The sequence below is a fragment of the Bos javanicus genome, chromosome 5 (assembly GCF_032452875.1).
Source record: "Bos javanicus breed banteng chromosome 5, ARS-OSU_banteng_1.0, whole genome shotgun sequence".
Lineage (NCBI taxonomy): Eukaryota > Metazoa > Chordata > Mammalia > Artiodactyla > Bovidae > Bos > Bos javanicus.
This window is the reverse complement of record NC_083872.1, coordinates 48921022-48945917: the sequence shown is the minus strand read 5'-3', so window position 1 is coordinate 48945917 and position 24896 is coordinate 48921022. Positions and strand designations below refer to the sequence as shown.

General features: G+C 41.1%; 1 protein-coding gene across 5 annotated transcripts in view; it reads left to right on the top strand.

Moving 5' to 3' along the window:
- Positions 1 to 414: 414 nt before the first annotated feature.
- The window catches only part of MSRB3 (methionine sulfoxide reductase B3), a 179318-nt gene continuing 154836 nt past the window's right edge, over positions 415 to 24896 (top strand). For 2 of the 5 annotated variants that reach the window (XR_009736440.1, XM_061416580.1), the window contains exon 1: positions 415 to 859. Coding sequence is in view for 1 of the 5 variants with exons in the window: in XM_061416580.1 (XP_061272564.1) it covers positions 430 to 859 (430 nt within the window). In the remaining 4 variants the exon portion in view is untranslated. Of the gene's footprint in view, positions 860 to 1179; positions 1265 to 1430; positions 1547 to 24896 lie in introns of those variants that run through there. The other 3 variants (XM_061416582.1, XM_061416584.1, XM_061416581.1) reach the window with 3 other exon arrangements.

Sequence of the window (24896 nt, the reverse complement as noted above, 5' to 3'; positions counted from 1 at the left end):
GAGTCTGACACGACTGAGCGACTGAACTGAACTGAACTGAAGCGCGAGGCACACACACACACCCATACACACACCCTGGTGTAAAGGTCCCACTCATCTGGGATGCAGAGGGCTGGTTTTGTGTGTTAGATCAATAATGCTTGTTCGTTCTGTGTAGGATGGCGCGCCTGAGTGTGTGCATAACTGACAGCTATGCTCTAGCCTCCCGCCACACTCAAGCACTTGCCAAATATTTTTATCCCTTTACTCCCAGAGCTCGCAATTGATTGGGGCGCATCGCAGGAGTCTCCTTAAACTCCTTAGACGCCTTCCCGCGGGTCCCTGGCTAGCTGTCGGGTCTCCTCTTGATGGTTCTTCTCTCTTTTAATTCAGGGGTCTTAGGCGGGACCCGTGCTCCGCTCTGCTCTTGGGCCCCAACACTGGAAAGGGATGACTTCTGGCAGAGGGCACCTCCGGTCGCGCTCGGAGGCCGGCGGCCGGCGGCCGGCGGCCTTGGGGCGGCAGCCGTGGAGGAGGAGGATTCAGAGAAGGGAGGGAGCTGGCCGCTGCCGAGGCCCGGGCAGCGGGCACCGTCGGCGGCGGGCGAGCTCCGCGGTCCTCCCTCGCTCGTCTCCTTTGCTCATATTTGGACTCGGCTGCCCGTGCCCAGGAATTTCCCGTCATGCCTCCCGCCGCCCCGTCCGTCGCCCGGAGCCGGGGAGGAAGGGAGGGAGGCTCGGACAGCGGCGCCGGCGGCGGCGGCGGCGGCTCCCTGGCACTTCCATGAGCCCGCGGCGGACCCTCCCGCGCCCCTTTTTGCTCTGCCTCTGCCTCAGCCTCTGCCTGGCCGCGGCTGCGGCCCGGGGAGCAGTGCAGTCCGGTGAGTTGGGGCTCGCTCCCCCACCCCTTGTCTGCCCTCACGCCCGGACCCTGCCGAGTTCAGATGTGACCCCGACCTCCGCTCCCCTGCGAGCGCCGGCAGCGCCCCCTTCAGCCTCCTGCCGGGAGCCCCCCTCTCCTGAGCCCAAGAGGGGCGCGGGTGGTGAGAGGCGGATAGAAGGAGGTCAGGGCTGGCTTCGCCCCCGCCGACGGGAGGCGTCTGGCAGCGTCGCTGACACCTTATCCCGTCCCGGGAGCGAACCTGAGCCGGAGGGAGGCTCTGGACCGACGTGGGCCCCCGAGGGAGGGGCTTGGCAGGGCGGCTGGGGAAGGGACGCCGCCTCAGGCTCCGGAGGGCGCGGGTCCGCGGCGGGGACCACCTCGGAGTCCCCTGCCCCGCGCGGAGGTGTGTGTGTGTCGGGGGCCGGGGGGTACTCCTGCGCAGCAGCCGCTGAGATAACGGGCCCGGGCGCGTGGGAACGGCCATCCAGGCCCGTGCCTCCCTCCGCGCGTCCGGGAGGGGCGCCGGGGAGCCTGGGGAGTAGGGGGACAGCGCCAGGAGCGGCGGGCGCGTGGCGACAAGCGGCGCACCCAGAAGCGCACCGCCGCCCTCGCCGCGGGGTCAGGCTCCCGCGGGCCCGGCTGGTGTCTAATAGGCCAAAACTGAACAAAATCCCGAGTTTTCCAGGTACCAGTTTTGTTTTGTTTTTGAGCGGAAAAAAAGGGCATCGGAGTCTGGTTTGTAAGTTTCACCCTGGGCTGTTTACAGCTATAAAAAATCGAAAGGTGCCATTCCTGCCTTACTTGGTTTAGGACTACAAGCTATCAAGCGAGGTAATTTTGCAGTCTTAACAGGACGATTTTTAAAGATAGTTTTCTCTAAATAATGTGGAATAAGATTATTATAAAAAGTAATTACTTGAAAGTACAAATGTAGAGTTTAAGGTAAATGTCAAATTGCAGGAACCTTTATATTTGTGATGAGTATATAGTCATCAAAACTTCTCGATGCCTAATGTTATCTGGAATGGAAGAACAGAAAATATAACTTCTCAGAGTTGAGATTTCTTCGGAAATTTTAGTTTGCTTTTGTTTTTGCCACCAATAATCTAAACTGTCAAAATAAGATATGGCTAACACCTAAGACTTATAAATTAGTTGAAAACTGACTCTACTAAGTATAGATTATATTCAACACCCTCTGGTCTTTTGCTTCCTATTTCCATTTGCAGTGGTGGTGGCAAAGTAGATTTTTAAGTTACTTTTGTCTATAAAATAATCTTTAGGATTCATGTAATTTATAAAATGGATAGGCGATTTTAAAAATATTTAGTGTGTGCAGATTATTGGTGTTAATTTAAATAATATCAATTTCATGTTTGCTTCTGATTAATATTGTTTTTTTAAAAAAGACCTATTTTTAACAAATTTACACTTTAAAAGTAACTTTACTAGCACTTCTTGGGGGACACAACAGGTTCTATCTTCACATTTTATCGGCGGTCTTCTAAAATATACTGTGCTGCAGATAAAGGGTAGATTGTTCTTCCAGACAGTATATGTTGTTTTTTTTCCCCTCAGTTATGTGTTGACTTAATACTTGTGGTCAAGCAGCCCTTGAAGACTGAAATCCAGAGTACTATGGCCCCTTGCCAGTAATTTTGAAAACCAAGTTTATATTTGGACCATTTAAACATTTATTCTTTTAATTTTGGTCCCAGCTGACATATAAGTCTAATTTCTGGTGACTTTTATTAGGGCCCTACGTGAATGTCTGGATTTTTTTTTTAATATGTATTAAAATAAGCAACTCTCTGCCATTTAGAGTTTTGTCACAGTGCCTAAACTGCCTGTCTGCCAAGGCTGCAAATATACAACATCAGATAGGTTTTTGAATCAACACACAGTTTTTTGACTTTTAAAGGTGCTTGGTCTATTACCTTAACTGAAATGTTAACCCATTTGGTCAGAAACCGTTTTGCTAAACTTAAGTAATAAGAATATCCAAAAAAATATCCCAACAGTAGTTTTCATAGATTTTTCTAATACAGTATTTCTTTTATAATTAAAAATAAATTTTCAACCATTAGAGAAACTTTAGGAAATAATCTTTTTTGGTTCTGTCACAATCTGGTCACAGTCCCTTGGATTTTCATCTCACCTGTATTACTGTATTTAGGGATTTGTTTGATGAATTTGGTTTCAATGTTTAGCTTCCTTCTCTGTAAAATGATGAATTTGTGCATAAGTCTCTATGTCCCTTCCAACTCCAGGATCCTCCAGGATTGTTTTTGTTTATATAAACCTGCAGAGCCACCCACTAGATTGGTCCAGGCTTCTGATTGTCAACTCTGACTTGCTCTACATGTTTAACTGGTCTCCTTGTAGTAAAATCTGTTGGGTGGGGATCCAGCTTTGGGGAGACGGGATCTGTCTCAGGAAAATCTTGATACTTGCCCCATTACACAGACGTATACACCTGAAAAGAGTGCCATGTTATTAACCTTCTGTTACTTTCTTCCCCTTATCTAATAGTAGAAAGTGCTGGTTATGTCATAGGGTCAGTAGTTAAAGCAGGCCCTAAGATGTTTTGGTACTCAGTGTTGAAATTTGGTCTGGGTCAGGGATATCACTGGAGAGCACCCAGACCTCTTTGCATGGTTGGGAGAACTGTGGCTAGTCACTCGGGGCATTCCAGATGAAATGCCCTGTGCTCAGTTATGACCTTTTTCTCATGCCTCAGAGGAGACTGAATGGGATCTACTCATCTGGTTTATTCAGAATTATATTGGCTTTGGGTAGGAGAGTAATCAGATAATTCTTTACATTATCAGTTGTTACTCACAGATTTAGAGAATGAATTTATGGTTTCCGGGGGAAAGATTGAGGGAAGGGACTAGTTAGGGAGTTCGGGATGGACATGTACACACTGCTATATTTTAAATTGATAATCAACAAGGACCTACTGTGTAGCACAGGGAACTCTGCTCAGTGTTATGTGGTAGCTTGGATGAGAGGGGAGTTTGGGGGAGAATGGATACATGTATATGTATGACTGAATCCCTTCACTGTTCAACTGAAATGATCACATTGTTAATGGGCTATACCCCAATACAAGATAAAAAGTTTTTAAAAAATTTACCAGTTGTTAGCATCCCTGATTGCTATGCAGATACCTCAAGGCTTTACCTTGAAGATTCCTACATTTTCTCTTTCCTAGAGATGATGGATTTTCTTTTTAAAAATACTCAACACAGTCCTGGATCCTTGTTCACATATTTGTCTCTATAATATACCAAAGTCGTAGTTATGGCTTTTAAAGGAAATACAAATGAGAAGAAAGTATAGAAGAGGTAGCTCAGTAATAAATCAGCCAATTGACCTTATGAAGGATTTTGGTTATTGCCTCATTTAAGCTTCTGTTCCAAGTAACAGTGGTGAACTTGAACTAGTTTTAGGAACAAGAAAGACTGGAATGTGATGGAAGTCAAATGCACACAGACCTTATTAGGGACTAGGAATGGAAAACCTGAAACTTCCTCTGTCTCTAGTCTTTGCCTTTCTTAGCTTCATTGATCTCTCTGTGCGAGATCTTTCCCCCGCTGTGTTCACAGTCATATGTGGGTGTTCAGTGGTTTCTGGATATGTAGGTGTCCCTCAGTGCCAAGCACAGGGAGACACTGAATCAATGAGCCCTGATTCCAAATTCCTGGAATAACTATATAGACGTAGTTTGGGTCACATGGTTAATCTAGATTTTCTCTACAGTCTCTTCTAATTGTAGACTTCTTTGTACTATGCAAGCATTTACATGGTTTGACTTTGCATTTTTAAACTTTATATTACAAGGTTACTAGTCCTTAAAATGTATGTATAATTTTTCCTTGATTGCAATGTGTGTGTAGAAGCGTGTCACCTTCAATGGGATTCCAAGATGTTCGAGCTTTTCATTCATACTACTGCAGGAATGCCGAAGAGCCAGCCTCTGGGAGTAAACTGAGTGCAACACCACACTCAGGGATTATGACGCAGCTTAGGGTCCACCAGAGCTGTGAAAATCCTGTTTAATAACGACTAATCCATCTTGCAGATAATCATCTGCCTGTTTTCAGGAATTCATTGAAGTAAAACCCTGAGCTCAAATAGCTCATACACTCCTAATTCATTAAAACTGTGTAAGTGGTCATTAGAGACATTCAAAATAGTAATAGTTTAGGGGCCCAGGGTTCATCAGTTGGTTTCCTATTTCTCACACTTGTAGCATTTTCCACCTCTACCTTTCCTTTAGACCATTTCTGCTGCCTGGAATACCTTTTTCTCAAGATTTGTTGAAGTCCTTACAGCCTCTGTTGCGTGGTAGTTTATGAAGCTTTCTTAATCTCTTAGAATTTCTCCTTTTTTTAAATGCTTCTAAGACATTTTGTACCTTGGCTGGAGCAAGATTTTACTACCTGGCATTATGAAGTCCACATGTATGAATCTTCTTCGGGGGATTATAAGTTCTATGAGACCAATGAATCATCTTGAAGGACTCTGGTAGACTGTTAGCATCCATTGTCCCACATGTAATGCTTCTAACTTTTCAAATGTTCTGAAACTTCTATGGCATCCTGCTTGTCACTACCTTTTTCTTTTGACATTGCAGCTCAGTCATACTGCTTGTCTTTGGCAAGGTTCCTGTCTGTTTTCTAGGTTTTACAGGATTTTCCATGAATATGTTAATTTTCTGTGTGAGAATCAATTATTCAGAATGATGGAATGTTTTCCTATAAATTGAGACGGCATGGGGAAGGAGACTTTTATGGAAGGAAATCAGCTTTTGTTGAGTACCCAATATTTCCCAGATCAGATTGACCAGGAGTAGGACACAACTGGAGCATATATGAGGGGGCATAGAGAGAAAATAAAGCACAAAGATGGAAAATTAGGTTTGGCCTAGAACACGGAAGGCTTTAATGCTAGTCTAGGACATTTGAACTTAGTTAGTAGGCTATGAGGTTTAAGTTATTTTTGGTCCTGGAAATGTCGTAATCAGAGTTGAATTATAGGATATATTATCATCTAATTATCCAGAGGATGAATTGAATTGGGAAGGAAACCACTGGACTAATAAGGGAAGGTTACAAGAGTTTTTGTTAGAGAATGAAGACATAAGCCAGGAGTGCCAATAGGATTGGAGAAGCGTGGCTGAAGTGAATTAGACAGAAAGAAACAATTAGTTGGATGTGGGAATAAACAGAGGGGAAAAGAGAGGGATGAATAAAAGACGATGGTAAAATGTGAAGCCTGGGCGATTAGGAGGAGTGAACTTGGGGCAGGTTGGTAGGTGGGGGTAAAAAAATAAGTTGTGTTTTAGATCTATTGCATTTGAGGCGCTGGTGGACTATTCATGTGGAAGTGTGTGGTAGAATTAGAAATGTGAGACTGAAGCTTGAAGAGACCAGAACTGTAGATAAAACATGTGTGAGTAAGGAAGGTTAAAAATAAAGGGGAGAAGAAACGTTTGTTGACTGGAGCAAGAACAAGGGCACAGGAAAAGCACTGTAGAGAAGATACAGTTTGATCCGACTGAAAATGCCTCATCAGCATATGGCACCCTGTTCATGAGCATTCCTTGTTTAGGGTACGTGACATCTTCTCCCTCCACAAACAGTGCCTGGGAAACATTGAGGAAAGGATACCGCACCTAGGATGACCTTCCTAAACTGCAAAATTGTTGCTGCTACATCTTTGCTTAATTTCCTTCAGTGGCTTCTTATCTTTTTTTAAGCTAGGGAACTAACTCCTTAAAAGTCTTCATCATCACCAAGCCTTGTTCCTCTGGACTTTGAGCTTCTTCCAAGTTGTTCAGTTGGCCTTGAACACAGGTTCTGCTAAGTCTCCTCCCAGTTCCTCCCTTCACCTTCCCCAAGAATATGAAGCAGATGTGATTCCCACCAGATGGAGGACTCTTGGTTTGTTGTTGTTGTTCTTTATGGGCAATTAAAAAATGATTTTTCCTGTTTGTTTATGGCTGTGCTGGGTCCTCGTTGCTGTGCACGAGCTTTCCCTAGTTGCAGAGAGTGGGGGCTAGTCTTCATTGCAGTTGCAGGCTTCTCACTGCGATGGCTTTTCTTACTGTGGAGCATGGGCTCTAGGGTGTGTGGGCTTCAATAATTGCTTCATTAGTTGTGGTACATGGACTTAGTTGCCCAGCAGCATATGGGGTCTTCCCAGACCATGGATCAAACCACTGTCCCTTGCATTGGCAAGGTGGTTTCTTAACCACTGGACCACCAGGTAAGTCTCTGTATGGGCATTTTTTATTGCCATGCTTAGATTTTTATTTATACAATAATTATTGACAATTTCCTTGTTGTTGTTCAGTCACTAAATGGTGTCCGACTCTTTGCCGCACCGCGTGAACTGCAGCACGACAGGCTTCCCTGTCCTCACTGTCTCCCTGAGTTTGCTCAAAGTCTTGTCCATTCAGTGTATGATGCCATCCAACCATCTCATCCTCTGTTACTCCCTTCTCCTCTTGCCCTCTATCATTCCCACCATCAGGGTCTTTTCCAGTGAATCTGCGCTTCTCATCAGGTGGCCCAAGTGTTGCAGCTTCAGCATCAGTCCTTCCAATGAATATTCAGTATTGATTTCCTTTAGGATTGACTAATTGGAGCTCCTTGTTGTCCAAGGGACTCTCAAGAGTCTTCTCCAGCACCACAATTCAAAAGCATCAGTTCTTCAGTGCTCAGCCTTCTTTATGGTCCAACTCTCACATCCGTACGTGACTACTGGAGAAACCATAGCTTTGACTATATGGACCTTTGTCAGCAAAGTGATATCTCTGCTTTTTAATACACTGTTTAGGTTTGCCATAGCTTTTCTTTCAAGGAACAAGCATCTTTTAATTTTGTGGCTGCAGTCACCATCCACAGTGATTTTGGAGCCCAAGAAAATGAAATCTGACACTGTTTCCACTTTTTCCCCATCTATTTGCCATGTAGTGATGTGACCAGATGCCATCACTTTTGTTTTTTGAATGTTGAATTTTAAGCCAGCTTTTTCACTCTCCTCTTTCACTTTCATCAAGAGGCTCTTTAGTTCCTCTTCACTATCTGTCATTAAAGTGGTATCATCTGCATATCTGAAGTTGTTGATATTTCTGCTGGCAGTCTTGATTCTAGCTTGTGAGTCATCCAGCCCAGCATTTCGAATGATGTACTCTACATATATGTTACATAAGCAGGGTGACAATATACAGCTTTGATGTACTCTTTTCCCAATCTCTAGGAAAATAATTTATAATAAATCACATCCCTCCTGCTTTCTTACAGAATACTTTGCTTCTCTTTTCAAGTGTCACCTACAAGGTTCTTGAACACTTGAGTTGACTTCCCTGGCCACTATACCCTGACTCTGATGCTTGGCTGGGGGAGCCTGGAGCAGAGGTGTGACCTGGCATTTGTGTACTCAGATTGCCCAGATGTGTGCTGGTTTGTAAACTGTGAGACAGTTTCTTGATACTCGACTTCTTTAAGGAAAGTGGAGGGAATTTACTTCATTGAGAAGACTTATGTGCACTGACTGTAGGTAGAGAGGTTTGTAGAGTATGGAGATGACTGCAGGAGAAGTAGAGAAACAGTGCTGGTTCAGGAAGTGTGTTCTCAAGGCCTAGTTCCTGACCAACTGTCTGTCCTGGTTCTGTTTCTAAAAATAGTACATTGGTCATAATGCTTGTCTAAAGTGACATGTTTATGTCCAAGTACTAAGAGTAATTTCTAACTCATTTCAGAAATGCTAGCAGTGTAGTTTTAGTAGTATTGACTGAGAAAATATATACTAACAAACAGCCACTGTAAAATTTTGAATATTTTAAAATATAGATGCAGTATCATATGTTTGGAAAGTACACATATGTGGAAATTATGACTCACAAGTCTATAGACAACACTATTTCCTGCTTTATGGATACTCTCAAGGAGGCTCTGGTCTCAACTTTCAGCAACTCATTGTCGTCTCACTTCAGAATGTGGGGGAGACTTCTGCTTGAAAATGTGAGCCATAGCCAAACTTTTCAATGAAAGGAAAACTCCTTCTCAACATCTTCTTTCAACTGTAGTTGCCTGCTTTATGCTAGGCAATGTACCTTATGCTAAAGCCGGGCTATTAAATAGTCTCAGGGATTAGTACATGAACACTTTTTTAAAAATTAAATTTTCCGGTATATGAGCATCATTTTTAGGGCTATGATCTGTTACTGTAGAGATAAAAATTAGTATATGATTTGTATGAAGTACTTTTCTGCAGTCTGTCATGGCCATGGCATGACTGTCTTCTATTACTATAAATTACACTGTGAAATTTTATAGTTATTGGGTTAGTTATTTTATTTAAAGCAAAAATGAAGATCCAAACAAAACAAAATCAATCCTTCAGTACATATGTTAAGGTAACATTGAAAATAAACCCATGCTACATGTTAGAGCCCTTAACAAATATCAGGACAGCCCTTATATAAATCCAAGAACCCTGAATTTACCATTATTATTTCGTTTCTTTTGCTTCCCTTGTGTTTGGTTCACAGAGCATCCAAGCTTGGTTGGGGTTGGGAGAGATCCCTAGTGACTATTGTAGGTAGGTGTTTCTTTTGTCTTAGATTAGTGGAGTGAAATAAGGAAAGGTGCACAGTCCAAAAGAACTGATGTGGGTAAGGGACCACAGGGAAGGTTCTGGGGCTCTGGGCTCACATGACTGAGCGTGAAGGAGTTCATGCACTGTCGGCCCTGTTCCTGGTTTCTTGGTGTGTGAACATGCCTTCTAGTCAGAAGGGCTGGAAAGATGGGTTGAAGGCAGAGGGTGTTGACCTTTGTGCAGGATCAGTTGAAACATTGCAGACTCATTGACATATCTGCATTCTTGTGTGTATGCTCATGTCCCGAGGGAGTCAGCATAGTCACTGGATAGCAACTAGAAAGGCTGGGTTTCCTGGTCCTGTTCTTATCTAAGGCATTTTAGCTTCCTATGCCTCAGTTTTCATACCTGTAAAATGAACAAATTTTGGATGGATAATACCTGATATTGCTTTTGCATTAAGATTCTGTAATCTATGGCTTGTCTAAAAGTCTTCAAGTAGCTTTCATACTTTTTAACAGAAGTGACATGATTAATAAATTACACAAAATTATGTATTGTCTTGTTATACTTGGTTCAAGCTATTTTGTGGAACTAAATATAAAGGTTATTCTGAGACTAAGATCCTATTTGAACCTTGTAAACTACTGTGCCCAGTGATTTGATCCATAGCAAAATTACATAACCTTTTTAAAGATTTAGTATTTATTTAGAGGATAGGTTGCAATGTATTAGAAACATCATATTATTAATAACTGTCCCATCTAAAGTAATGGCATTAAACATGAGAAATTACATTGGTTTTTCTAAATGTACAGCTAAGAATTGTTTATTTAGGCTTGGAGATGTATCTCAGTTAGGAAGAGTCCTCTTTTATCAGGGTACACTGCTGGTGGAATTTACCTTTGACCATCCTAGAAATATATTTAACTGTTTAATTTAGTTAGTTTGATCTTATCATTAAAGAAGAAAATCTCTTCCATTGAGCTTTTTAAAGAAAAAGAAACAACTAATTTGAGAGGTTAAAAAAAAGTATCTTCTCCTGCGTTTAAAATGTGTTACTAAATGTTTGCTCTTTTTATTGTAAAATATTTCACACACACACAAATAACATCTATACAAGACATAAAGAATAATTTTTAAAAGTTTGGGTACCCTACTCAGCTTCAGGAATGGAGTGTTGAAGTTGCCTGTGTGACCTTCACCAGGCCCGTCTTCCTTTAGCCTAGAATTGCTCACAGTCATGTATTTTGTGGTTATCACTTAACACAAATAACTAATAAACTCTTGATCTCTTTATAGCTTTACTGTAGATATTTCCCTACATATTTTATTGTTCAGTTTTGCACATATTGGAACCCTACGTAAATGGTATTAGCTGATGTATAACCTCCATAACTTGCTTTTCCCCCCTGTGACATTATATTTGTGTTATCCATATTGGTGTATATAACTCATTTTTAGAGATTACCTTTTCTTTCATTATCTATATGTTTTTCTTTGTTTCATTTATTTCCACTCCTTGAACTTTTATCCATTAGGGCTCTTGTGTTTTCCTGTGAATCAAATCTTTGTATTTTGTCCCATTGCTTTTATATTTCATCCTCCATATATTAAATAATAGTAATGATAATAATAATAGCAAATACATACAAATGTTACTGTGTGCCAGGCACTAGTTTCACTATGTGCTATTTACATATATTAACTCATTTAATGCTCATGGTAACTTTATCAAGGAGATAAAATATTACGATAGTTCATATGTTAAGATTAGGGTCTGAAGCACAGAGACATTAAATCCTTTGAATTCAGGCAGTCTGGCTCCAGAGTCCATCCTCTTCATTGTATACTGTTCTGACTCACTCCTCCTGTAGGCTTTTCTTTTACTTACATTTTTTCTCATTTAACTTTTTAGGGTATTACAGCATTTCTGTGACATTCAGAAAAGAATCGCCATAGTGAGACGTCAGATTGGTTCTCCTGTACAGTCCAGTTGCTTAAAGTCATGCCAATTTAATCTGCTTCATGGTTAGACCGTGACTTGTATTTATTTATTTGGCTGCGCCGTGTCTTAGCTGCGGCGTGTGGAACTGAGCTCAGGCCCCCTGCATTCAGGGAGTGCAGAGTCTTAGCCACTGGACCACCAGGGAAGTCCCTATACTGTGACTTTGTTACACAGGTGTGCTTTTTTCCCTCCAATTTCCTGGGATTTATTATTGCTCTTTTTTTCTAACTAGAAGGAAAAAACTATGCCTTCTTCATATTCGTCAAAAATCTTTCAGTTCTGCACTTTCTGTATGTGGTTTGGAATTGATACCATTGATTCCCTGTGCTAATTTGGGCCAGTTTCTTCATATTAAGACAATGGCATCTGCTTTTAAAAAATATGAGTGACCTTATATGAATCACTCAAATTTCCTGAGCTTTCGATTTCCCAACTAAGCTGTTATGTTAAGTATGATTATTTTAGTAATCAGACATATATAATTGCTAATCAGAACTTCCTGTGTCTGTGGTATAACCAAGTGTGAAATAACCAAGAGGGATCATGAGGGAAAATAATTGAAGGGAAGTTCTAGATAGTGATTGGAAATTGCTGATTGTTCCCAACCCCTTAAATTATAGACCAAAAAACTTTGGCATAGAGAGATAAAATCCCTTTGAATGATTACTTTTTAGGTATAGTTGTAATTTTTTCCTAAATTAATTAATTTTCTCTTATATTCTGTGATTTTATGACTCCTTTGGATGGTGTGCTTGCTCAGTTGTGTCCCATTCTTTGCAATCCCATGGACTGTAGTGCTGCCAGTTCCTCTGTCCATGGAATTTTCCAGGTAATAATACTGGAGTGAGTTGCCATTTCGTCCTCCAGGAGATCTTCCCCACCCAGGTGTTGAACCCACATCTCTTCCATCTCCTGCATTGTAGGCAGATTGTTTACCCCTCGCACCACCTGGAAGCTCTTGGATAATCTAATATCTCTTATTTGTGTGTGTGCTAAGTCGCTTCAGTTGTGTCCGACTCTATGTGACCCTATGGACTGTAGCCTGCAAGGGTCTTCTGTCCATGGGATTGTCCAGGCAAGAATACTGGAGTGGGTTGCTGTGCCCGCCTCTAGAGGATCTTCCTAACCCAGGGATCGAACTGCATCTCTCACATGCTCAAATTTCTCTCATCTTAAAAAAAAAAAAAAAAAAGCGTACTCAACTTGTCATCCTCTGAGACCAAGTAGTTTTACAAGGTATTTATATGCTTGCTGTCACTATTTCTCTGCCATCTATCCAAAAATATGACTGGATACATGTTACATGTCAGGCACTAACTAACCTAGTATCTGAGGATGTAGGATGAACCAGAGAGACTAGGGACTTTCATTTTTAGTTTGGAACCAGGATGGCCTATAACAGAAAGAAGACCATTTTATGGTAGATGCAAGAGGGAGAATGGTTAGAGTTACAGGCAAAGTTCAGTTCGGTTCAATCACTCAGTCGAATCCGACTCTTTGCAACCCCATGGACTGCAGCACACCAGGCCTCCCTGTCCATCACCAACTCCTGGAGTTTACTCAAACTCATCTCCAATGAGCTGGTATGCCATCTAACCATCTCATCCTCTGTTGTCCCCTTTTACCGCCTTCAATCTTTCCCAGCATCAGGGTCTTTTCAAATGAGTCAGTTCTTTGCATCAGGTGGCCAAAGTATTGGAGTTTCAACTTCAGCATCAGTCCTTCCAATGAATATTCAGGACTGATTCCTTTAGGATGGACTGGTTGGATCTCCTTGCAGTCCAAGGAACTCTCAAGAGTCTTCTCCAACACCATAGTACAAAAGCATCAATTCTTCGGCGCTCAGCTTTCTTTATAGTCCAATTCTCATATCCACATGTGACTACTGGAAAAACCAAAGCTTTGACTAGACAGACCTTTGTTGGCAATGTAATGTCTCTGCTTTTTAATATGATGACTAGGTTGGTCATAACTTTTCTTCCAAGAAGCAAGTGTCTTTTAATTTCATGGCTGCAGTCACCATCTGCTGTGATTTTGGAGCCCCCAAAATAAAGTCTGTCACTGTTTCCACTGTTTCCCCATCTATTTGCCATGAAGTGATGGGACCAGATGCCATGACTTAGTTTTCTGAATGTGAAGTTTTAAGCCAACTTTTTCACTCTCCTCTTTCACTTTCATCAAGAGGCTCTTTAGTTCTTCTTTGCTTTCTACCATAAGTGTGGTGTCATCGGCGTATCTGAGGTTATTGATATTCCTCCTGGCAATCTTTATTCCAGCTTGTGCTTCATCCAGTCCAGCGTTTCTCATGATGTACTCTGCATATCAGTTAAATAAGCAGGGTGACAATATACAGCCTTGACATACTCCTTTCCCGATTTGGAACCAGTCTGTTGTCCAGTTCTAACTGTTGCTTCTTGACCTGCATACAAATTTCTCAGAAGGCAGGTCATGTGATCTGACATTCCCATCTCTTAAAGAATTTTCCACAGTTTGTTGTGATCCACACAGTCAAAGGCTGTGGCATAGTCAATAAAGCAGAAATAGATGTTTTTCTGGAACTCTCTTGTTTTTTCGATGATCCAACAGATGTTGGCAATTTGATCTCTGGTTCCTCTGCCTTTTCTAAATCCAGCTTGAACATCTGGCAGTTCTTGGTCCACGTACTTTTGAAGCTTGGCTTGGAGATTTTTGAGCATTACTTTACTAGCGTGTGAGATGAGTGCAATTGTGCGGTAGTTTGAGCATTCTTTGGCATTGCCTTTCTTTGGGATTGAAATGAAAACGGACCTTTTCCAGTCCTGTGGCCACTGCTGAGTTTTCCAAATTTGCTGGCATATTGAGCACAGCACTTGCACAGCATCATCTTTTAGGATTTGAAATAGCTCAACTGGAATTCCATCACCTTCACTAGCTTTGTTTGTAGTGATGCTTCCTAAGGCCCAGTTGACTTCACATACTAGGATGTCTGGCTCTAGGTGAGTGATCACACCATCGTGATTATCTGGGTCATGAAGATCTTTTTTGTACAGTGCTCCTGTGTATTCTTGCCACCTCTTCTTAATATCTTCTGCTTCTGTTAGGCCCATACCATTTCTGTCCTTTTTCAAGCCCATCTTTGCATGAAATGTTCCCTTGGTATCTCTCATTTTCTTGAAGAGATCTCTGGTCTGTCCCATTCTTTTGTTTTCCTCTATTTCTTTGCATTGATCACTGAGGAAGGCTTTCTTATCTCTCATTGCTATTCTTTGAAACTCTGCATTCAAATGGGTATATCTTTCCTTTTCTCCTTTGCCTTTTGCTTTTCTTCTTTTCACAGCTATTTGTAAGGCCTCCTCAGACAACCATTTTGCGTTTTTGCCATTTCTTTTTCTTGGGGATGGTCTTGATCACTGTCTCCTGTACAATGCCATGAACCTCCAACAATAGTTCTTCAGGCACTCTGTCAATCAGATCTAATTCCTTGAATTTATTTCTCACTTCTACTTTATAATCATAAGGGATTTGATTTAGGTCATATCTGAATGGTCTAGAGGCTTTCCCTACTTTCTTCAATTTAAGTCTGAATTTGACAATAAGGAGTTCATGATCTGAGCCACAGTCAGCTCCCAGTCGTGTTTTTGCTGACTGTATAGAGTTTCTCCATCTTTGGCTGCAAAGAATATAATCAGTCTGATTTTGGTATTGATCATCTGGTGATATCCATGTGTGGAGTCTTCTCTTGTGTTGTTGGAAGAGGGTGTTTGCTATGACCAGTGTATTCTCTTGGGAAAACTCTATTATCCTTTGCCCTGCTTCATTCTGTACTCCAAGGCCAAATTTGCCTGTTACTTCATGTATTTCTTGACTTCCTGCTTTTGCATTCCAGTCCCCTGTAATGAAAAGGACATATTTTTTTTAAGGGCAAAGGGGGAGGGCCAGATCACATGGGGCTTTTACACCATTGTGAGGAGTTGAGACACTGTTCTTTGTGATTGAAGCCATTAAGGGCTTTTGGGCAGGCAGTGACCATATCTAATATGTACTTTAAAGTAGTCATTCTGGCTGCTATGTGGAGAATGATTTGCAGGGACCAAGTGTGGAAGCAGGTCAACCATTAGGGCTAGTTCAGTGGTTCAGAGAGGAGTTGATAACGGTTTGGACCAGGGTGCTGGTGGTGGAAGTGATAGGTTGCTGATGGATTGGCTACAGAGTCTAAGAAAATGAAGAAACATCCAAGCTATTCCATTGAAACTGCTTTGATTGAAGCCACTAATGGTGTCCATACCACTAAATCCAGTGGTCTCCCTATCTTCCTTCAGTGAATTTGGTATACTGACCACTCATTCCTAGAAACGCTATGACAAACCTAGATAGCATATGAAAAAGCAGAGACATTACTTTGCCAACAAAGGTCCATCTAGTCAAAGCTTTGGTTTTTCTAGTAGTCACATATGGATGTGAGAGTTGGACTATAAAGAAAGCTGAGTGCCGAAGAATTGATGCTTTTGAACTGTGGTGTTGGAGAAGACTCTTGAGAGTTCCTTGGACTGCAAGGAGGTCAAACTAGTTCATCCTAAAGGAAATCAGTCCTGAATATTCATTGGAAGGACTAATGCTAAAGTGGAAGCTCCAATACTGTGGCCATCTGATGGGAAGAGCTGACTCATTGGAAAAGACCTTGATGCTGGGAAAGACTGAAGGTAGGAGGATAAGGGAACAAAAGAGGAAGAGATGGTTGTAAGGTATCACTGACTCAATGGACGAGTTTGAGCAAGCTCTGGGAGATGGTGAAGGACAGGGAGGCCTGGTGTGCTGCAGTCCATGGGGTTGCAAAGAGTCAGACAGAACTGAGCGACTGCACAACAACACTCCTAGAAATAGTCTTTTCTCTTAGCTTCTAACACTGTTATTGTTAGATGTATGATTTGAAAAAAAAGAGAGTGTTAGATGCTTAGTTGTATTTGACTCTTTGCGACCCCATTGACAGTAGCTCACCAAGCTCCTCTGTCCATGGAATTCTCTAGGCAAGAATACTGGTGTGGGTAGCCATTCCCTTCTCCAGGGGATCTTCCTGACCTAGGAATTGAACCCAGGCCTCCTGCATTGCAGGCAGATTCTTTACTGTCTGAGTGACCAAGGAAGCCCATATGATCTTAGGCAAATTAATTAAATGATCTGTGCCTCAGTTTCTTCTCTTGTAGATTGAGGATAGAAGTATTCCTACCACATGGACTATTGAAATTATTAGATGAGATAGCATATATGAGTTACTTAGTGCAGAGTCTTCCACAGACTTAGTTCACAGTAAATGTTAGCTAGCAACCTCATCACCATCCTAATCTCATCATCACCGCTGTCGTTCTGGAACAATACTCTCCTTGACCTCTGCCTTCTTTGGCCACTGCTCTTTCTTGGTCTTCTTTGCTAGTTCTTTCTCTTCCAGCTCACCTCTGGATGTTGAAGTTCCTCAGGGCTCTGATATTTTGTTTTCTCATTTTACACATTTTCTTAGGCAATCTTATTTACTCCATGGCTTCAGTTCCATCTGATGAGTCAGTTCCCCCTAAGTTTACCGACAACCTAGCTCTGCATCTATGCTGCTGCTGCTAAGTCGCTTCAGTCGTGTCCGACTCTGTGCGACCCCATAGACAGCAGCCCACCAGGCTCCCCCGTCCCTGGGATTCTCCAGGCAAGAACACTGGAGTGGGTTGCCATTTCCTTCTCCAATGCATGAAAGTGAAAAGTGGAAGTGAAGTCGCTCAGTCGTGTCCGACTCTTAGCGACCCCATGGACTGCAGCCCACCAGGCTCCCCGGTCCCTGGGATTTTCCAGGCAAGAGTACTGGAGTGGGGTGCCATTGCCTTCTCCGCTGCATCTAAGCTACAGTCCTGTATATCCACTTGTTTCTATCTCATCTCCTTTTGGTTGGTTGTGTGTACCTTTAATAGGTTAAACATTTATTATTACAGGTACGTCTCCCAAGGTTACATCTCCCACCTTGTCCCTTACCTTAGTAGATGGTATTACCATGTGCCCAGTTGCTTAAGCCAGAACTGGAGTCTTATTAAATTTATTTCTTGTCTCATACCCTGTCAATGGTTTGTGTGGATTTTTCTACAATAGCTTCGCAATTAGGCTCACTACCTCTGTTCTGATGCCACGCCCATCCATTTCCCACCTTTTAGCCATGGCATTCTTTTAAATTTGAAGATCTGATCATGTTACTCTCCTTCAGTTACTTCTTTTTCTTTTTAGGATAAAGTTCCAAATTGTTATAATAGCTTCAAGATTTCTTCTGCTTACCTCATCAGCCTCATCATCTCATCCATCTGTTCGTCACTTACACCTTCTAGCCACACTGCTTTTCTTTCATAACCTTCAGTGGGCTACACTCACTTTAACCTCAGGGTTCCTGCTCATCTTTTTCTTTGTCTGGTACACTTCTTTCCTCATTCTTAATTTGGGCAACCCAGCCTTATCCTTTATTCTTAGTTTAAATATCACTACCTGCAGGTTGGCTTTCTTATGCCTCTCAAACTAGACTTCTTCCTTCTGTTATATAGGATCTTTATTCCCCTTTTGCCTCTCCATGGTCTTTATTGCACTTGCTAATAGTATCTTTCTCACAAATATGTAAGCTTCTTGGTGGCAGGGACCATGGTCTCTCATTCCTCACTTTGTTCCCAGCATCTGTTTGTTAAATAGAGTAACATGAATACGGTGTGGGCTTGCTAGTGAGTGAGAGAGGCTTCTGTCCGAGTTTGGTGTGTTTTTCTTAAATCTTTCAAGGTGATAAAAGGGAAGAAGACAAAAGTTTAGTGTACAGCAGTTTAACTTTCAGACTCCAGGGATGTCAGCTAGCGAGTAAGGAAGCAGCATCAGAACCGGAGGTGGCCGTAGCGAGAAGTGTTGCCTTAGGGTTAGTTTCTTTTCTAGGATTAAAGTGACATCAGAATTTTCAGGCAGTGCTCTGAATATTTCTCAGGCTTCACTGTCTCTTTCAAAAGTCAGCCTTGACAGTGCTTCCCAAATCCTTGGAATGCTAGACTTGAGCATCGCCACAGAGCCCCTGTGAGTGGCTTTCAGTGTCAAAAGTGCTTGCCGAGGTGACCTATTGGGTCTGGGCAGACCCTGTGCCCAATATCAAGCTCTCATTGCCTCCCACCTACCTGTTCTCTGGCCTTGGCTCCTCCTTCTTAGACTCCTGGATTCTCCTTCACTAACTTGCAGGAACAATGTTTGCACATAGATGAGTTAGGAGTTGGCCTTTTTTAAAAAAACATCCTCTGTACTTTATCTTATACAAATTTATCGTATTTTAGTTTCCAGGGCTGGTATAGATTTTGCTCTATTTTTGTATTCTGCTTACCATTTCAGTGGGAAGTGGTTGGAATCTGATTGAGGAAGAAGATGAGTGAGTTCTTTTTTGAAAGATATTTTTTATGTTGCCACCTTTGCCTTTGTGTACATGTGGACTCACTTTTGCACATGTATGTGTGCATGTGTGCAATCTCTCTTTTTTCTCTCTGCTTCTTTTCTTTTTTGTTTGCATTATATCGTTTATTTGCTTTGTAACTCTACTTGAGTCACTTTTTAGCAGGTGCATTTAAATCATTTATATTTTGTTATCGTGGATGTATCTGATGACATTCCTTGTCTTACTGTTTTATACCTTTTTTATGAACTTTTCCCCTTGATTTTCAGTCTTTGGCATATGGTTTCTGTGTTTTATTTGCTTTTATCTTTCATAGGGATTTGAAAGAGTGACATCATATTTTAGGTTCCACAACCTTGAACAAGTGTTTAAAAACATTATTGAACCTGAACTAATCTAATCATTAAATTAAAAAAAGTAAGATTCGGTAACATTTGGCTCTTTTATACAGGAAGAATTTTGGAATCTTTTATTTTTTTCCTTCTCTGCTTTTGTTAACTAAAGTGGTACCTATAGATCTACACGATTGTTGCTATTATTTTTATATTATATGATCTCTTAAGGATTTTTTTTTAATCTTTTTCATTTAATTATATAATAACATCTACTGCCTTCAGTGATTATGACCATTTATCCCTTAACTCGTCATTCTTAAGGATATTTTGATTCATGTGCCATTTGGCTAGAGTCTATCCATGAGTTGATGTCTTTTTTTTTCTTTTTTCGGTAGGGAAAAATATATGCATGCATGTTTCCTGAGCTCTCTTATTACCTGAGGGAAATACAGACTGTTGTATATAATGTGTTAACCTTCCCTTGCAAAACAGCATTTAATTGAAACCAAAAAAAGCATAATTAGAAGGCTGGAAGTTGCTCATAGAATAATCTGAATGCAATTAGTACTGCGATTATGGAACATAAAATACTGCTAGCATTCCCTATGGAAGAAAAACCTGGGAACAATGGAATTTATTGGCATTCAGGTAACAAGTCAAAGGCTTTGGTGCTTCAGTGGTAGAATTCTCACCTCCCAGATGACAAACCAATATCAGTCACAAGATTACTACTGGGAATTCAATACCTCTGATGTTGTAGATACTTTTCAGGGTCATGATGCAAAATTAGTTATAAGTCCTAGAATAGTTTTATCTCTGAGTAAGAATGGCAGTTTTAATTGAATTCCAGCAATATTTTATAACTGCTATGTTCAAATTAGAGTTGACCAAAGCCTGGCGTGCTGCAGTCCATGGGGTCACAAAGAGTCAGACACAATTGAGCGACTGAACAATAATAAAGTTTACTTTGTCAAATTCCTGTTTTATTATTACATTTGCCTCATGCATGGATAAAGTTATATCACTCTATGTAATCGACTGAAACAGTTGATTGCAAAACGAGGTTTTTCCTTTTGGTCAGAGATAATGATTTTTTGACAATCATTAAACTATAATTACTGAAGTAGAAAAATTAATCTTAAATTAATCTTATCTAAGTTGTATATTAAACAATCACCTTACTCTTCCCCTGTCCAAAATTGAACTAATTAAACCCTCCAACACAGACACACAGACGCAGGCATACACATGAACACAGTCATACTCATTCACACACGCACTCTCTCTCATTCTGTGTCTCTACATGGTATCTCAGACTTCTTCTTGCTTTTCCTTCTCAGTAAGGGAAGTAAAATTCACTGAGCAGTCTTCTAGTTATTTTCAAAAATATTATCTCACTTAATCCTTCTGAAATTTAGTGAAATAAGTGATATGATCTATGTTACACAGGTTAGGAATCAGAGACAGGTAACTAATTTGCTCAAGATTTATCAGCTGGTTAAGAGAGAGTCAGAAGTTAACTCCAGTTCTGACCCTTTCCTGTATACTGCACTGCCTGGGTATAGTATAGGACTCTATCCTGGGGGAATTGGGACATTCCCTATTAGGGAATGGGTTAGGGTTAGAGTTAGGGTTATGAACAGAGATGGGGGGAACCAGAGGAAGTGATATTTGAGTTCAGTTCTGTGAAAATGTTTATTGAGTCTTTATTTTACAGATGTGAATCCTGCTGACTACTCTTAAGGAATTTTTAAGTGGAGTGTGTACATGTCTAAAATTCTAACTTGCAATAATAGAGGTACTGAGGTAGGAAGTATTAGAAGCAGAATTGATTCACTTTCTAATGGCATGGTTGGGGAGAAAGGTGAGAGGAATAGCTGTGAAAAAATGTTTCCTAGGGCAGATGATATCTAAACTGGTCTTGAAGGTTAAAAAAGAAAAGTTCATTCTTTATATGGTATGGAAAATGTAAGTTAAAAAAGAAAAGTTCATTCTTTATATGGTATGGAAAATATAAGTGGTATAAGGATGGAAGAGTTTGTAGGAAACAATAAATGGTTGACTATTATCAAAAGAGAATCTTTATTCATTCATTCACTCAACAAATGCTTTTTGAGTGCTTATTAAAGGTTAGACACTGGTGAGGACTAGAGATAAAGTAAGGGATAAAAGAGTTAATGGATTGTATAATGTCCAGTGAGTGCTGGGGTCTGAAGTTAAGATAGGAAGAGAAATGAATCTGATAGGTCTTGAATGCCAGAATAGGTTGGTTGTGTTTTCCTCATGGTTGTTGATAACTGTGGAAGCACATGAAGCGGAGTTCTGACGTGGTCAGAGTGAGTTTACATTATGCCTGCAGCAGAATGGAGGATGGCTGTGACCAGGAGTCAGGGTAGAGGCAGGAAGACCATATTCTAGATGAAAGATGGAAAGAATATATTTGAGCAATATCTTGGAAATAAAGTTGGTGGTACTTGGTGTTGATTAAGTATAAAAAAATTAAAGTAGAAAATGACTGAGGATGACTGTCAAGTTTGGGGTTTAGTGGTTGTATGGAATGGGAGTACTTTTTAACAGAATCAGGAATACAGAAAAAATAATAAATTAGTGAAGAAGGAAACAAATTGAGTTTTAGAGATGATAAATAGTTTAAGGTGCACATGAAATACCTAAATTCTTTTTAAAATATGATTTAATCATCTAAAATTAATGAAGAAAAACCATTGAGGACAAAGTAGAAACAACATAATGCAAAATATTTAATATCTTTCACTTTATGGTCTCATTTAGGGCTTCACCTTTCTCCCAAGTTCAGCATAGTGTTAAAAGATAGTTGATGAAGGCATTAAGATTTATCTTTCAGTGGAATAGGACTACATTTTCATAAAACTTGTCCTTTATCTGCTTTATCAGATACAAGGCACAAGGCATACTATCATGAGCAAATTCTTACTTTCTGCAACAGAAAGTAAACTTAGAGGGGAGGGATGCTAAAATTCTGATACAAGAGCAAACATTGGCAGTTTCCAGTGCTAAAACTTTCTATTCCAGGAATGGTGGCAAAGTTCTAATTTAAATATTTGAAGCATGATTTACATATTTTTAGGACTTATATTAAACTCATTAAAAACAGTCTTTTAGTGATAGATACAGATAACTGTATAGTCAAAGCTATAGTTTTTCAAGTAGTCATGTGAGAGTTGGACCATAAAGAAGGCTGATTGCTGAAGAATTGATGCTCTTGAACTGTGGTGTTGGAGAAGACTCTTGCGAGTCCCTTAGACTGCAAGGAGAGCAAACCAGTCAATCCTAAAGGAAACCAACCCTGAATATTCCTTGGAAGGACCGATGGTGAAGCTGAACCTCCAATACTCTGGCAGCTTGATGTAAAGAGTTGAGTCATTGGAAAAGACACTGATGCTGGGAAAGATTGAAGGCAAAGGAGAAAGGGGCAGCAGAGGATGAATTGGTTGGATAGCATCACCAACTCAATGGACATGAAACTGAGCAAACTTCAGGGGATAGTGGAGCACAGAGGAGCCTGGTGTGCTGCAGTCCATGACATCACAGAGTCGGACATGACAGCAATAGATAATAACTGTAGTTTGGAGTCACAAGGGTAGGGCAGGATTTGGTCAGCCTGTAATAGCAAGTTTTTCTTTAGATGAAATGGTCCACTGAGGCACTGCATTTTTTTACATGCCTAAGTTTGTTTTATTTTTGTCTTTGCACATGGTTCTTGATGAGAGGGAACTTCAGGTGAAAAGCAACAGCCTCCAATTCTATCTCTTCTCATCTTTGCTTCACTCTTTTGAAGCAATGTTCTAAAATCATTCTTCTGTCAATCTCCTAGTTTTGGTCAGTAAAGTTAGAGCACTATTTCTGATTCATCAATTTCAGATAATATACAGTTATAAAAAACAAGTATTTATATGCTCTTTCTTCTCCCTTATGTCTACCATTGTTTATTGTTTTGTTGATTTTTAAAATTCCCTTATTGTTCATTTGGTGGTGGTGGTGGTTTAGTCGCTAAGTCATGTCTGACTCTTACGATCCCATGAACTATAGCCCGCCAGGCTCCTCTGTCCATGGAATTCTCCAGGCAAGAATACTGGAGTGGGTTGCCATTTCCTTCTCCAGGGGAACTTCCCGACCCAGAAATCAAACCCAGGTCTCCTGCATTGCAGGCAAATTCTTTACCAACTGAGCCACAAGGGAACCACTACTGTTCACTTTTGTAACATTAAATAATATGTTTGCTCATCAACTTTTGATGTAGCCACATGACAAGCTGTTGTGACAAAGCGATTCCAGGCAGAGTGACAGACATAAGTAGAAGTTTCTCTTTCTCCCCAATGATAGCCTAAGGTAGCTAGTAGCCCAAGGCTGAGTTGGTGAGTAGGTAGCTTTGCTTCATGGCCTGTTAAGTCTGCCTTTCTCATTAAGTAGCTTCCATCCCAGGGTTCAAGTGTGCTGCCGCAGTTTTTGCCTTTTCCCAGGGGAGGAAGAAGTCCATGGGGTCCAAAAGAGTCGGGCACAACGTAACGACTGAACAACAACAAGAGGAGGAAGAAGTCTAAAGCAAGTGACTTTGTCTTTAAAGGAGGTGACTTGAAAGATCACACATAATTGCATTGGCTAGAGCTTAGTATCATATTCACAATTAGCTACAGAGAAGGCAGAGAAATATAAAATTTCAGAAGTTTTTGTTACTCATGGGAAGAAGGGAGGATGGATTCTAAGGGACCAGTTAGTATTTTGCAGTCTAGTTAGTATCTCTGAATTTTCTGCTTCATAAGATGAGAGTCCTAGTTCAGTTGAGTTCAGTTCAGTCGCTCAGTCGTGTCCGACTCTTTGCGACCCCATGAATCGCAGCACGCCAGGCCTCCCTGTCCAACACCAGCTCCCGGAGTTCACTCAAACTCACGTCCATCGAGTCAGTGATGCCATCCAGCCATCTCAGCCTCTGTCGTCCCCTTCTCCTCCTGCCCCCAATCCCTCCCAGCATCAGAGTCTTTTCCAATGAGTCAACTCTTCGCATGAGGTGGCCAAAGTACTGGAGTTTCAGCTTTAGCATCATTCCTTCCAAAGAAGTCCCAGGGCTGATCTCCTTCAGAATGGACTGGTTGGATCTCCTTGCAGTCCAAGGGACTCTTAAGAGTCTTCTCCAACACCACAGTTCAAAAGCATCAATTCTGCGGTGCTCAGCCTTCTTCACAGTCCAACTCTCACATCCATAGATGACCATTGGAAAAACCATAGCCTTGACTACACGGACCTTTGTTGGCAAAGTAATGTCTCTGCTTTTTAATATTCTATCTAGGTTGGTCATAACTTTCCTTTCAAGGAGTAAGCGTCTTTTAATTTCATGGCTGCAGTCACCATCTGCTGTGATTTTGGAGCCGCAAAAATAAAGTCTGACACTGTTTCCCCATCTATTTCCCGTGAAGTGATGGGACCAGATGCCATGATCTTCGTTTTCTGAATGTTGAGCTTTAAGCCAACTTTTTCACTTTCCACTTTCACTTTCATCAAGAGGCTTTTTAGTTCCTCTTCACTTTCTGCCAAAAGGGTGGTGTCATCTGCATATCTGAGGTTATTGATATTTCTCCCGGCAATCTTGATTCCAGCTTGTGCTTCTTCCAGCCCAGCGTTTCTCATGATG